This window comes from Tachysurus vachellii, chromosome 4, assembly GCF_030014155.1.
Source record: "Tachysurus vachellii isolate PV-2020 chromosome 4, HZAU_Pvac_v1, whole genome shotgun sequence".
Lineage (NCBI taxonomy): Eukaryota > Metazoa > Chordata > Actinopteri > Siluriformes > Bagridae > Tachysurus > Tachysurus vachellii.
Window position 1 is genome coordinate 1,230,355 of NC_083463.1, and position 14,474 is coordinate 1,244,828.

General features: G+C 39.4%; 1 protein-coding gene across 1 annotated transcript; it reads right to left on the minus strand.

Annotated features, from left to right (window-relative positions):
• Nucleotides 1-5,251: 5,251 nt before the first annotated feature.
• On the minus strand, nt 5,252-7,155 carry LOC132843899 (serine protease 27-like). The gene is made up of 6 exons (XM_060867023.1): nt 7,107-7,155; nt 6,547-6,567; nt 6,294-6,457; nt 5,927-6,203; nt 5,424-5,569; nt 5,252-5,320 (listed from the first exon to the last, which is right to left on the minus strand). The coding sequence occupies exons 1-6, from the start codon at nt 7,153-7,155 to the stop codon at nt 5,252-5,254; spliced, it is 726 nt and encodes a 241-aa protein (XP_060723006.1).
• Between the last annotated feature and the right edge of the window lie 7,319 nt (nt 7,156-14,474).

The window sequence follows — 14,474 nt, forward strand, 5'->3', positions numbered from 1 at the left end:
AGTGTTCACCTGCCCCTCAGACACTTTAGACATTCATTCCTCTGGGGCATTACAGTATGTCAAGCCATGACCCAGCGTTAGAGCTCTCTTGAAAGGGAACTTGATAATAAATGCATGAATGCAGCTGCAGTGAAAAAATGGTTCCAGCCATATGCATATTTGTGGCACAGTTTGTTAGCATTTTATGATTATGTATTTAAACTTATTTTTGCATGTAGGTCTTTAGGTTTCTATGTAATAATTATATCCTGGTAAATCCTGTTAATTATCCAATCAGACAATCCTGTGACAGCAGCACAATGCATAAAATTATCTAGACACAGGTTACAAGGAGGTAAACAGGCATCTCCACCCTTTAGTGTTTTGTTTTTGTACTTATCTGCATTAATATGTATTTAATTTGGGTTAATTATGATAACTACATGGTTGAGTGTACTTCATGTTCCCTTATAAATTCTTTACGCAAGCAAATGTTCAAGGACAAAAAGAGAAATTAGAGACTTAGTCATGACTATCATATTATAATAGGTGTTCTGCCTACATCATTGCCAGAGCAACAGATAATAAGCAAGAGTAACAGCAATAGGTTTTAGCTCCACCTCAGTGAATAAATCGGAGTAAAGCTTTACGATATTTTAATGGAACTGGGTTACATTTTTACTGGGTTTCATGGGTTACAGTCTTAAGCTTAGAATAACATCTTATTAAAATTATATAAAATTATTATATTCACATATATAATTCATTGTTCATTCTCAATCATCATTGTTCACTTTACACATACTAAACATTCATTTGTCCTAATGTAGGGTTGTTGAAAACAGAGAGCTAAAAGCAGAGCATATTTAAAATTTATTTAAATAATTCAGGCACAACCTGTGCAAAGTAAAATTTACTTTCAACTTCTTTGACTGCACTGTGGCTGTGTCAGCGGTGAGGGGATAAAAACAGACCCAAATGCAGAATAGCTAAAATAAACAGATTTATTAAATAAAAGACACAAAAACCGGAACACAGACACAACAAAAGACATGACACGAGGTGACAAACCACGTGACAAAGACGACAACAAGGATTCTGCGCCGCCATAGGCAATGCGGCATGGTTAAATACACATGACAGTTAGACATGATGAACAGGTGTGCAGAGGCGGGAAGGAAGAGACCAGGGCGGGGCAGACACATGAACACAGAAAAACAAACACACATGGCCAAAGTTCGGGCTGGATCCTGACAGTACCCTCCCTCGAGAATCAAATGCCGTATCAAAACATATTCGAGAAGACCACAATCCTGGTGAGATCCAGGAGGGGGAGCAAGGCACACAGCAAGGCAGGAGGGGGGCCTGCAACACCCCCCGCGGACAGGAAGTGAGGCGGCATTCTTCACGGGAAACCAGGAAGTGAAGCGACGTCCCTCACTAACCCTAACCCTATTCCTCAACCTTCGTAGGACATTTCTTACTGATGGAGCTGGGGTTGAGTTACCAGGTCAATGAATTTGGCGCTCTTGATGATCCATTCAACATTCAGAGACAGGTTGTTGGCTCTACACCAGGTAGTTGGCTGTTGCACCTCCGCTCTGTTTGCTGACTCGTTTTTACTGATGAAACCCATCACAGTCATAAATAGTTTAAAAACAGACCTAGTTAATCGGTGACAATCTGGAGCCAGGGCCAGGGAGCAGACAAGCACGCTAATCCGACCGTCTGCTACAGTAGCTGCAATGAGTCATCAACCAAGGTTCCAAGATGGCGACGCGGCAGTATCACGCAGCGGCCACTCCGGATTCAATATGGTGCTATCTACGTTTTTTAAGGTTTTATTTGCGGTTCTTAGCCTGACAATTTCTACTACATGGACACCAGAGACAGCGGTGTTCAGGTATACAACCACCTGGAACTGATAGAGTACATATTGTGCAACAACCAACCTGCACGATGATGTACTGGGCGGGTGTCCGTGCTAGGCTAAAAACAAACCCTAGATGGCCGGCTCTCCCATGAATTCTACCAGCCAACGTTTGGTCCCTGGACAATAAGCTGGATTACATCCGACTCAAACGTGCAAAACGGCAAGCGATTAGAAACTGCTGCGTGTTTGTTTTCATGGAGATGTGGCTCAGCGACAGAGTTCCGGACGCCGCCATTCAGCTCTATGGGCTCACCTTATTTTAGATCCAACAGAAATCCCGTCTGTGCGGTAAGACTCGCGGTGGTGGTGTGTGTGTTTATATCAACACAGAATGGTGCAAGAACTCTGTGCTTGTTTCTACTTACTGCTCATCTTCAGTGGACTTTGTGACTGTTAGATGCAGGCCATTTTATTTACCACGAGAATTCACCACTGTTTACATTGTCAGAGTTTACATTCCTCCTAGCACTAATGCTAAAGAGATGCTAAGTGAGCTATACAGAGCTATTAGCGACCTGCAGAATGTTCACCCCGACGGACTGTTTATCATCGCCGGAGATTTCAACCATGCAAATCTCATGGGAGATTTCAACCATGCAAATTTCCCTGAGCAGCACCGTTGATCCTACGTGCCTCAAGACTACCACCGTTTAAACTTTTTTATTTATAAGTTATGTTTATCTGTGACCTTGTTTTATAATCTGATTGTAACATATAAGGACTGTATTGCTTTCCTAATTATATAGGGTGTATGAATATAATCAGTAATTCTGAATAAAGAACATTTTACTCAAAAACATTTTTTGTATGGTTCTTATGAGTACAGTTGGTAAGAGCAATTTGTTGTGAACCATTTTTCATGACCTCATTCTAACACAGTAATGAAATAATTTAAGTATTATTTGGCTTAGTCTTCACTGGTACTTGATATTAGTATGAAATTACATTTCACAATTTTAAGAGCCTATATACTGTATTGTCGCTGTTATTGTTTTTCCAAACACAATTTGACCATCAAGGTCCATTATTACTTAATAAGCTTCACAAACTTCATCATGAATTGTACCAATACTGCATAAGAACCCTTGAGGGACCAGTAAACTCGTATTCATGGAATTTGTTGTATTACCATGTTAAGTATATAATATAATTTTACTGCTAGTCAGAGTAAATCTTTCTTCAACCACCCCCACATTTAATTTATACGTGCAATTCTAATTCAGATTATTTTTTACCTAAATAGAGCTAATCTTAATTCCATGTTTTTTTAACTGCTTAAGACAAGATTTACTTTACCCACATACCTTTTTTTTAAAGTAGTTAATGTCCTTGAGGCATAATCTTTATGTGTTGTGTTTTGTCACATGAATTTTATAAGCCTTAGCCACTTGGGGTGTGTGTGTGTGTGTGTGTGTGTGCGTGTGCGTGTGTGTGTGTGGATATGTGTGTGTCTGCAATATCACATAGTTGATGACATTTCAATAACTACATTACTGTTTAAACTGAATATAAACAGGCCCCACAGTAAGAACTAAATGCAAACAAGTCAGTGCTTCTTTGAGATTTATTATTATTATTGAGATTTAAATATTTGTATCTGCACCTTTATTTTTCATGACACTTACCTCATCATGGAGGGGTGTATTGCTCAAGCTTTATCTTTAAATTAGACCAAAGGTGTTCTTTTGGAATCACTTCAGGCAAAATACTTGTCCACATCATAGTTTTCCCTTTTGTTCCTCTTTTAAAACATGCATGCTTTTGGCAGTGTGCTTTGGATCGTTATCATGCTGAAATAGTTCTCTCTCCCAAACCTCTGGTATCTTGTCAGGTAGTATATTATAATCTCCACAGGCATTCATGGTGCCATCTATAAGACCTCATCTCTCAACACATTTTGCACTCAGCCCCATATCATTAAACTCCCACCACCATGCTTCACTGCTGGGACCCTGTAGTCACTATGGTAGCATTAGCAAAATGTAATCTTGTGTATTCCTGCCAAAGAATAAGCATGTGTTTTTTCCTTTTTGTATGACATCCATAGATGTTTATATCATGCAATATCCTTTAAACAGTTGTGTAAACATTGAATAGCTCTACAGCTTTGGTTGTCTTGTGGCTGCGAAACATGGCTGCCAGGGACTCTGAGTAGCCAACACTCCTCCACTCTGTCTCTGCTTTTTTAATCATGCATGCCTGTGGCTCATCAGACCAGGTTCTTTGTCCTCCAACCAGCCAGATACCACCTGACCTCCTCCACTTGATACTGAGGATCAACTGGCTTACCTCATCCACTAGGAAGGTTAAGGCCCAGAGGAAAAATGCAGACTCAAACTCCCAGCAGACAATCCTCCACTCTCAATGTCTATAAACATTTGTTGTTATCCGTGTTTGTTATTGCCAGGTTGGTTTGTCATTAGCTTTTGTTTTCTTTGGGTTGCCTCCTCTCATGTCTGTTAAACTCTCCTGCAGTTACATCTGTTTTTAAATGCTTGTCAATTCCATTGCTGGTTTGATGGAATCCATTGGGATCACTGGTTTCCATTGACAACCACCAATCATAGCATCACATGATATGTACTTGTTTTTTCTTTTGCCAGATCAATATAATCAACTACTAAACTGTTAGTTGATCATGATCTTATTACTGATAAAAGGCAGTGCCTCTGTAACTCTCAGGTTAGGTCCTGATATTTGCAGATAAAACAACCAGATCATTTTTGTTGTTATTTTTTAAGATTTCTGCAAGTCTGTAACAAGGACTTGCAGACTAGACACATGTAGTGTGCATTAGTGTGCCTGACACACTAATGACTCTCTGACAGATACAGTAAAGTGTTTACTGAAGATATATAAATGTTCACCTGAGCTAAAATGTGATTGATAACAACCTGATTTTCCCACAAATATGCCACACCCAAAAGAAATGCTGACTCATTATTGCTGCTATATGCTTATTTATGACAGTGATCATGGTTAATTATAGTCAAACTATAGTAGACACAAAATCAGCCAAACAGTAGTTTGAAACCCATTATTTACATCACAGAAAAACAAATCAGTAGATAAATGGAGGTATGTAACATTATGTTAATCTTCATTCTTCATTTAAACCTCTATTTATTAGCACCTGCTGAGACAAATACACATTAATGTAGAGAGACAAATATAGAAAACTATTATTATTAAGTTGTAACTGAAGGGATTATATATGTGTCTTACCTTAGACTAACCCACAGAGGGAAACTTGACAAAACCAGGTAGGTTTTTTTGATGATGCTGGATATCCAGGCCTGGTACTGGGACACCAGTGTGTACACACCAGGTGAATTGCTATCAGCTAGTGATACCGGCCTGAATCCAGACTCTTCCCTGCTTAGTCACCATTGGACCTCCAGAGTCCCCCTTTCAGGAAATAAACCAAGAAAAACTTGAACTAAAATCAAATGCTCAAATATGTCAAATACTTTGGTTTTGTTGAGTGAAATTCTGAGGAATCTGGCTGTACCTGGCAGGTGTCCTTGCCTCCTTGTAATAATCCAGCACAGATCATCTTGTTGGTAATGATTCCTGGTCCCAATAGTGTGTCACACTGAGTTCTGCCGATGACAGGAACCTGTGCCTCCTGCAACACACCAGGAGAAGGCAGCCGCACTACACACATACACAAACACAAACAAACTGGAGGTCATGAACATGGGCTGTGTCTTACAGTATTTTCCAGTGTGCCATCTTCTTTTTTGTTTTTCTGTATTAGCGAGTCTTTGGTCATTGTCTATACACAATGTACATTGCGATACAAGTAAATTTTACAAGTGTAGGGTGGAAAAATCCCTAATAAACTGTGCTTCCTCTCTGTAGGTAGATGATTCTCACCATATGTGTTCAGTATTTTGCTCATTTATAGGACTATTTTCAGGGTTATAGGGTTATTTTCAGCCAGTGACCACAAAGAATCATTCTTGAGTTTACACAAATCAAAGCAGATAAGTATACATGATTACAGATTACCTCCTAAGGCGATATCTCCCCAGCCTGTGATCCAGCACTGGGTACCAGAGGGAAAATTGCTGCCTTGGACAGCAAGACACACAGGTCTGATGTAGTTTGTGAAGGTCACAGAGGAGCTCAGAAGAATCAGGGCGATGTCATTATTATTGGTGATGTTGTTGTACTGCGGGTGTTTGATAATCTTGGTGACATGTCTGGTGAGTTGATTTTGATTTACTCCTTCCTGAGCTTGCTTCCCCAAATACACAACCAAGCCAGACGTCAGACGTGCCAGTGCTATACAAAGACAACAGATGTTCCGTCATTTGTGCAGCTAGCTGTTTTTGTGTGGTGTTACGTATGCAACTGTGTTTGATATTGACCTTGGGAAACAGTGTGCTGCAGTCGTAACCCATTCCTTATTAACGAGGGATCCTCCACAGAAATGTCTGCTCTTAACAGGGCTATGCAAACTAACCTGCCATGGCCACGCGCCTGCTGAGGTGCTCTGTTCCCCCACAATACGGTAGTTTAAAGGTGCTTGACCACATGCTGAGAAAAGTGAGAAATCTAACTGTCCGATTTTTAATTATATAATTTGGAATGTCCACATTTAGATGAAGAACAAAAAAAGCACTTACTGCTTATCTGGCCTAGAGAAACTGCGATGGAAGAGAGAAAACTGTAAAAGTTTAATAGTGACATAACATTATCATATATTCATTACTACATAACAATGGATTTTATGATGTACTTTGAACTTCTCACTCTTGTGGAATGCATTTTTTAGGGCTGAAAACATAATGTATTTTCTAAGGTACTAATTTATTGTCCTGACAAATAATCTTTTGATCATTCAAAGATGTCAATTTGTCTCCAAAAACTATATGCTGTTGTTAGATGATAACAGTTTGGTAATAAACAAGAGCAGAATTAAAACAAAAACATAAACATTGTTATTTTAATTACATGCCACTTTAGTGATCTGGAAATACTTCATTTCATAAGATGTCTTGTATACAAGTAAATTGTAGTTAATGTTAATTTTTGTTTTTACATCACAGATGAAAAAAAGCCTTTGAATTCACATTGTATGTCTTTGAATGTAAATTGCTTTCATTAATGTTGCTTCAGTGCTTATCTCATGCATTATAACAATAGTGATACATTTATGTTATTAGTGATATCCAAAATGTCTTACCTTTTACAAATATAAGCAGTGCCAAGACCACGCACCCAGACTTCAGCATAAATGCACTCATGGTAAATGCTTTGCTCTTTGTTTCATCCTGCACCTTTTATATTCTCTCCAGTCACTGTGGTCACTGGTTGGACAGGAATGTCAGGTGTGTAACAATGATTAACGTGCATTATATGCTATACAGTTACATGAAAACTGTTAAAAAGAGGTTTTCAGTAGCTTTCAACAACATTAACAGAGTCTTTGGAATTCAACTGTTTTAGCCAACTTTGGAGCTCAGGAACTTTGTTTATTCAATCAAAATTTTAGAGAAAATGTACTATTTATTATTAACATAGGTTGAGCTTGCAGAACATTTCATTAACAACATTAAAGCCAATGTAGTGATTTTTAATTTATTTAGTTTTATACAGAAGGAAATTTACATTTTTCAGATTTTTTTTTTATTCAGATTTTGTTTAAAATATGCTGAGAAACAAATCGAATCAAAAATGAGGAAAAAAGAGGCAGGTATGGAACAACATAAAAATGTTCTTTGTTTCCGTTTGTTTATGGTTCTGAGTACTTTTCAGCTTATACTTTTTATGATACAATCTCAAATACACAAACTTTTTATTATACTTTTTATTTATATGGCGGATTCTTTATCCGCCATAGAAATTTATTTAGAAGTTCAGCTCAGGTCTCGCTGCCTGCATCCATGTCACTCCCTCATATTAATTTCTCAGTTGCATGCTCGAGTCTACCAATTATTCAATCTTACTCTAATCTCCATTCAAAGATGTTGGGTTTTAAGCAGATTCTAGTTTTGTACCCCTAAATATACAGGGGTTGAACAATGAGACAAGCAAGTCTTTGTAGTGTTTTGAGAGCCATGGAATTCAGGGTAATGTCTGTATAAAACATAAAAACATAAAACCACAGCTGTTCAACTCACTGCAGAATTAAGTGTGCACATTGTCTCTCCTGTTTTCCAATAAAACTGTTCATCAGGAGCTCTGCAGAGTCAAGAGTCATGGATGGGCTTTCATAAGCCAAAGGGTTGCTCACTGGTGCCAGTGCCAAATGTTGGTCTCAGTGGTGCCATCAGAGGAATCAACTTCATTGTCTTCCCTACATCTGGGAGAGTTCAATGTGGAGAAGCACCAAAGTAGCTTACCATCCAAACTGTTGGTGCCTAGAGTGTGGCAAGTGGTGGATCAGTAATGGTTTGGGTTGCAAAATCATGGCTTTCCCTAGCCCCACTAATTGTGGTTAATGGGCATGTTACTGCCAAAAACTACCAAACCATTCTGGAAGACCATGTGCACTCAGTGAAGGTGGTGGCATGTACCAGGTGGACAATCCACCAATACACTCAGCAAGACTGACAAAGAGGTTTAATGTACATGAAAATGAAGTTGAACATTTGTAGTGACCTCCACGTTCACCAGGTCTGAATATTATTAAGCCATTTTGGGTTTTTTTAAGAATGTGTAAGGAAACATTTTCCTCAACCAGCATCACATAGTGACCTGGCCACTGTTCTGCATTCATTTCCAAAAATGAATTTGTGCTCTGGGGGGGCACGGTGGCTTAGTGGTTAGCACGTTCGCCTCACACCTCCAGGGTTGGGGGTTCAATTTGATTAGTTTGCATGTTCTCCCCGTGCCTTGGGGGTTTCCTTTGGGTACTCCAGTTTCCTCCCCGGGTCCAAAGACATGCATGGTAGGTTGATTGGCATCTCTGGAAAATTGTCCGTAGTGTGTGATTGTGTGAGTGAATGAGAGTGTGTGTGTGCCCTGCGATGGGTTGGCACTCCATCCAGGGTGTATCCTGCCTTGATGCCCGATGACGCCTGAGATAGGCATAGGCTCCCTGTGACCTGAGATAGTTCGGATAAGTGGTAGAGAATGAGTGAGAGTGTGAGTGAGAATTTGTGCTCTGCTGGTAGCAAAGGTCCTACACCATACTAATGAAAGTATTGTGTTCTAAAATCAGGTGTTTTAGTTCCATTCTAAAAGTCTAACCTTGGGATTTGAAAGGAGAATATAGAGTTGTGGAGAAGAAAAACATGCTATTTTTTGTATAATTGAAATTTATTTATGTTCCTTTATTTTGTCAGTAAGGCAAGTATAGTATACAGTAAGGCTGCAAAGTATAGGCAGCCACATGAGGCAGTAAGCAGTGATGGTAAATTAAAATAAATTCAAACAATGGTCTACTTAACTTTGATTGTGAATTCACGATTGAGCGATGCTGAAAAGCAAGAACAGTTCCTCTCTTTGAGCACTGGCCTCCATCCAATATACTTAGCATGAGTATAATGAATTTGGCATTATACAACAGTGCTAGTCTCCATCATGCACCATGGCCTTCACATATGGCCTGTATATTACCAGTCCTGAAGGTATGTCCAGGCCACATAAAATTACTTCATCCCCCATTTTCCCCATTTCAAGCTTCCTAAATCTGCTCACCACTGAAGTAGGCTTTTGCTGTCTGGTATCAAGGAGGAAAAGGCATTGAATGAATGATTCACTGACCTGTTTCACCAAGTTATTAATCACTCTCCAGAGGGCAAGAAGGCTGGTGAACAACCTCCTGTGCTGCCTGCACCAAAGAAATAGTTTTCAGAAACCTGTCGACTGACAAACTGGTGCAGCTGCCCACACCGCAACACCCCTGGTCATGCATAGCTATCTTCCCCACTGAGCATACCAACATCCTAGAAAACACCATAATTTCTGCAATTTTTCCCTCTTATATCTGCATCACTCTGCATACCAGCTTACCCCTTTGAAGTGCACGTTCAGCTACTATCCCCCACTGTTCCTAAGCAAGGCTAGCCCCATCAACTTTCAGGTGGTATAAGAATTTTTCAGATGCAGTAAATAAGTGTGGGAAGCCAGCCACCAAAGTATTGAGTGATCTGCCTTAGCCCACAAGAACCATGAGAACCAACTCAGGGGAATCCCACACTATCAACAAAGTATAGCTAAAGATCTGGGACCGCAAGTCAACCACAGAGAATGCAAGCAGGTCAAGAAATTGACTTACAAGTCAGTCTGTGCTCCCAGACTGAGCTCTGTTAAGTCTGCAGACTCAACTAACTTCATCTCACAAGATGAACCGCAAAACAGCCTTCCAATTAGTGTACGGGACTCAACACTGCTTAGCACAGTAAATAACAAGAGTTGTTTTATTTCTTTTCAAATTTGATGATCCCATAAATCTAATTTTAGACATAAATCACTTTCTTTGCCATGTACCGTTACTGTTTAGTTTCTTACTTGCTGGTATGAACTTATTTACAGTGGTTTCTAGGTGTGAAACCAGATAATATTTCTTTCTCACGTATTTAGTTTCATTTTTTGTCTGTGTTTATTGTATTGCACATTCTTTAAACTAGTCTGGGTGTGGTCAGTGTCTCTACATAATACAATACATCTAGATATTTCTAAAAGATTGAGCCACTAGTTATTTGAATGCTTAGTTTTAGATTATATAAAGTCTAAAATGTGTATTCCCTGTAGAATAAAATCCAAAAGACGATGAATTTAGGGCATATAAACTCTTTCCAGAGCACTAGATGTGTTTCTGTAGACAACAAAGCACTTCTTTAAGTTACATTCAAATTTAGAACTCCTGCAGATATTCTAAATTTGAATGTAAACAGCTTTGAAAACCCAGCAGTCAAATGCTACCATCATGTCCCTTTTTACTCAAGATCAACACAGCTGCTCATTGTAAAGTTTTTGTTTACTCACACATTTGATTATTGAGTAGTTATGTATATGAGGTGTGCTTAAGTGTTTATCAATGTATAATTCTCATTGACCATAGAAAAGTAACAGTTTGAAAGTTTGAAAAAAATAATTATAAAAAATCAGTTTATGAATTAGGGGGTCACGGTGGCTTAGTGGTTAGCATGTTCGCCTCACACCTCCAGGGTTGCGGGTTCAATTCCCGCATCCACCTTGTGTGTGTGGAGTTTGCATGTTCTCCCCATGCCTCGGGGGTTTCCTCCGGGTACTCAGGTTTCCTCCCCCGGTCCAAAGACATGCATGGTAGGTTGATTGGCATCTCTGGAAAATTGTCTGTAGTGTGTGATTGCGTGAGTGAATGAGAGTGTGTGTGTGCCCTGCGATGGGTTGGCACTCCGTCCAGGGTGTATCCTGCCTTGATGCCCAATGACGCCTGAGATGAACTACTCGAGGTAGTTCGAATAAGCGGTAGAAGATGAATGAATGAATGAGTTTATGAATCAGTTTTTTTTTAGTGGCAACTTTATCATACATTATTCAGTTATTATTCTGCTAGATGTTTTCAGTCAGTTGTCAGACTTCACACTTCATACATTCATTTGGTATTCAGCTTCTTAAAAATGCTTTTCCCATGTTTTTGTCTGGTATCTTTCACTATTTATTATTACATATACAGTAACAACAATAAAGTTTGGTTAAAAAATTAATTACTTGTGTAACAAATCAAAGTTACAGTTGTGTTCAAAATTATTCAACCCCCAATGCTGTAAATGGTTTTAGGGAATTTAGTGTACATTTGTAATTGTATTCAGAATGAAATCCTACAAGGACTTCTTAAAGAACCATATGCAACTAAAATGACATCAATTAGTTTTGTAATACAGTAGTAAATGTTTCTTTTGTGAATTCTTCATTGACATAATTATTCAACCCCTTAAAGACTACCACTCTGAAGAACAGAGGTTCAATGAAGTGTTTTCAATCAGGTATTGAAAACACCTGTGGATATCAGGGAGCAGCAATGGCTATAAGCAGCAATGGCTTCCTGTGAAGAGCAATGGCTATAAGAAGATTGCAAAGATGTTAAACATACCAAGAGACACCATAGGAAGCATCATTCGCAAATTCAAGGCAAAGGGCACTGTTGAAACGCTACCTGGTCGTGGCAGAAAGAAGATGCTGACTTTGACTGCTGTGCGCTACCTGAAGCATAGAGTGGAGAAAAGTCCCTGTGTGACTGCTGAGGAACTGAGAAAAGATTTGTCAGATGTGGGTACTGAAGTTTCTGCTCAGACAATACGGCGCACCCTGCGTAATGAAGGCCTCCATGCCAGAACTCCCAGGCGCACCCCCTTGCTGTCCCCAAAGAATAAGAAGAGTCGACTGCAGTATGCCAAAAGTCATGTGGACAAACCACAGAAGTTTTGGGATAGTGTTCTGTGGACTGATGAAACAAAATTAGAACTGTTTGGGCCCATGGATCAACGCTATGTTTGGAGGAGGAAGAACAAGGCCTATGAAGAAAAGAACACCTTGCCTACTGTGAAGCATGGCGGGGGGTCAATCATGCTTTGGGGCTGTTTTGCTTCTGCAGGTACTGGGAAGCTTCAGCGTGTGCAAGGTACCATGAATTCTCTTCAGTACCAGAAGATATTGGATGACAATGTGATGCAGTCCGTCACAAACCTGAGGCTTGGAAGACGTTGGACCTTTCAACAGGACAATGATCCCAAGCATACCTCCAAGTCCACTAGAGCATGGTTGCAGATTAAAGGCTGGAACATTTTGAAGTGGCCATCGCAGTCACCAGACTTAAATCCGATTGAGAACCTCTGGTGGGACTTAAAGAAAGCAGTTGCAGTGCGCAAGCCTAAGAATGTGACTGAACTGGAGGCTTTTGCCCATGATGAATGGGCGAAAATACCCGTAGATCGCTGCAAGACACTTGTGTCAAGCTATGCTTCACGTTTAAAAGCTGTTATAACTGTAAAAGGATGTTGTACTAAGTACTAAGATTGAATGTCACTTGGGGGTTGAATAAAACTGATAATGATGTGAGCTCAGAAAAGACATTTGTGGTTATTTCATTATAAATGTTATGTTATATTTGTCTGACCTACATGTGCCTCTTTGATTTAATTGTAAGCAGGATGACTGAATGATCATAATCAATGTCAAACCGACCAAAACAATCAATTTCAGTGGGGGTTGAATCATTTTGAACACAACTGTAACCTACCTGATCTGTCTGGACTTCTTACTGTACCCTTAAACACAAACCATCTAGATGTAATGACTAACAGCATAGGCACTATATTCACTAGCACATTAAACAGTGTTGCCCCCATCCGATTTAAGAAGGTTGGAGACAAAACACCTGCACCGTGGTATAATAGTCATACTCACACCCTCAAAAGAGAAACCCATAACCTCGAGCGAAAGTGGAGAAAAACCAAATTAGAGCTTTTTAGAATTGCATATAAGGAAAGTATGTCCAGCTATAGACAAGCTCCAAAAGCTGCTAGGGCTCTGAGCACCTGGGAAAACTCATAGAAAATAACCAGAACAATCCCAGGTTTTTATTTAGCACAGTGATTAGATTAACAAAAAAACAGAAATGTGAACACACTGTTCCATCACAGTTCAGTAGTGAAGATTTTATGACATTCTTCACTGATAAAATTAAAAGCATCAGGAACAAAATAGGTGATGTTCAACATGTAAGAGCACCTTGTGACCCAGTCTCACCTAAAGCTCTACACTCACAACTACAGTGCTTCACAAGCACAGGACAGGAAGAGTTAGATAAACTTATTACTACAGCTACATCAACAACTTATTCACTAGACCCCATTCCAACTAAATCTGCTGATCGTTCTTTATTGCCATCAGTTGGCACATGCTTACCCCAGTCACTGTGTGTCAGGATTCTTTTATATGAAGATATCAGGGACGCGGGGGTAAAAACAGACCCAAATGCAGGATAGCCTAAAATAAACAGGTTTAATAACTTAAAAAAAACACGAAACAGGGACACAGACTAGACAACAGGTGACAACATCATGACAACAACAAGGCTTGACTAAATACTAACAACAATTAGAAACATGAAGAACAGGTGTACAGAGGCGGGGATGACGAGACAAGGGCAGGGCAGACATGTGAACACAGAATATAAACAAAAGCATGTGGCCAAAGTCCGGGCTAAGACCTGACAGTATCACGGGCAAAAAAATACTCAAAAATATCCCTAAGGCCAAAACATACAGGTCTTCAACAATTCAATTCAATTCAATTCAAGTTTATTTGTATAGCACTTTTTACAGCTCAAAGCAGCTTTACAGAACATAAACATAGAACAAAAGGTTATTATAAAGAATAATATGAAGATTAATATAATGCAAAGTTCAAGCTTAATATTAGCTAGATTTAGTTCACAAAGTATATGTATTTATGAGCAAGCCTGAGGTGACTCAGGCAGCAGTGGCAAAGAAAAACTCCCTTAGATGGTAAAGGAACAAAACCTTGAAAGGAAGCAGACTCAAGGGGAACCCATCCTCATATGGGTGACACTGGGGGTGTGATTATAAATATACAGTCAAACAAATGTTATATAGATGCA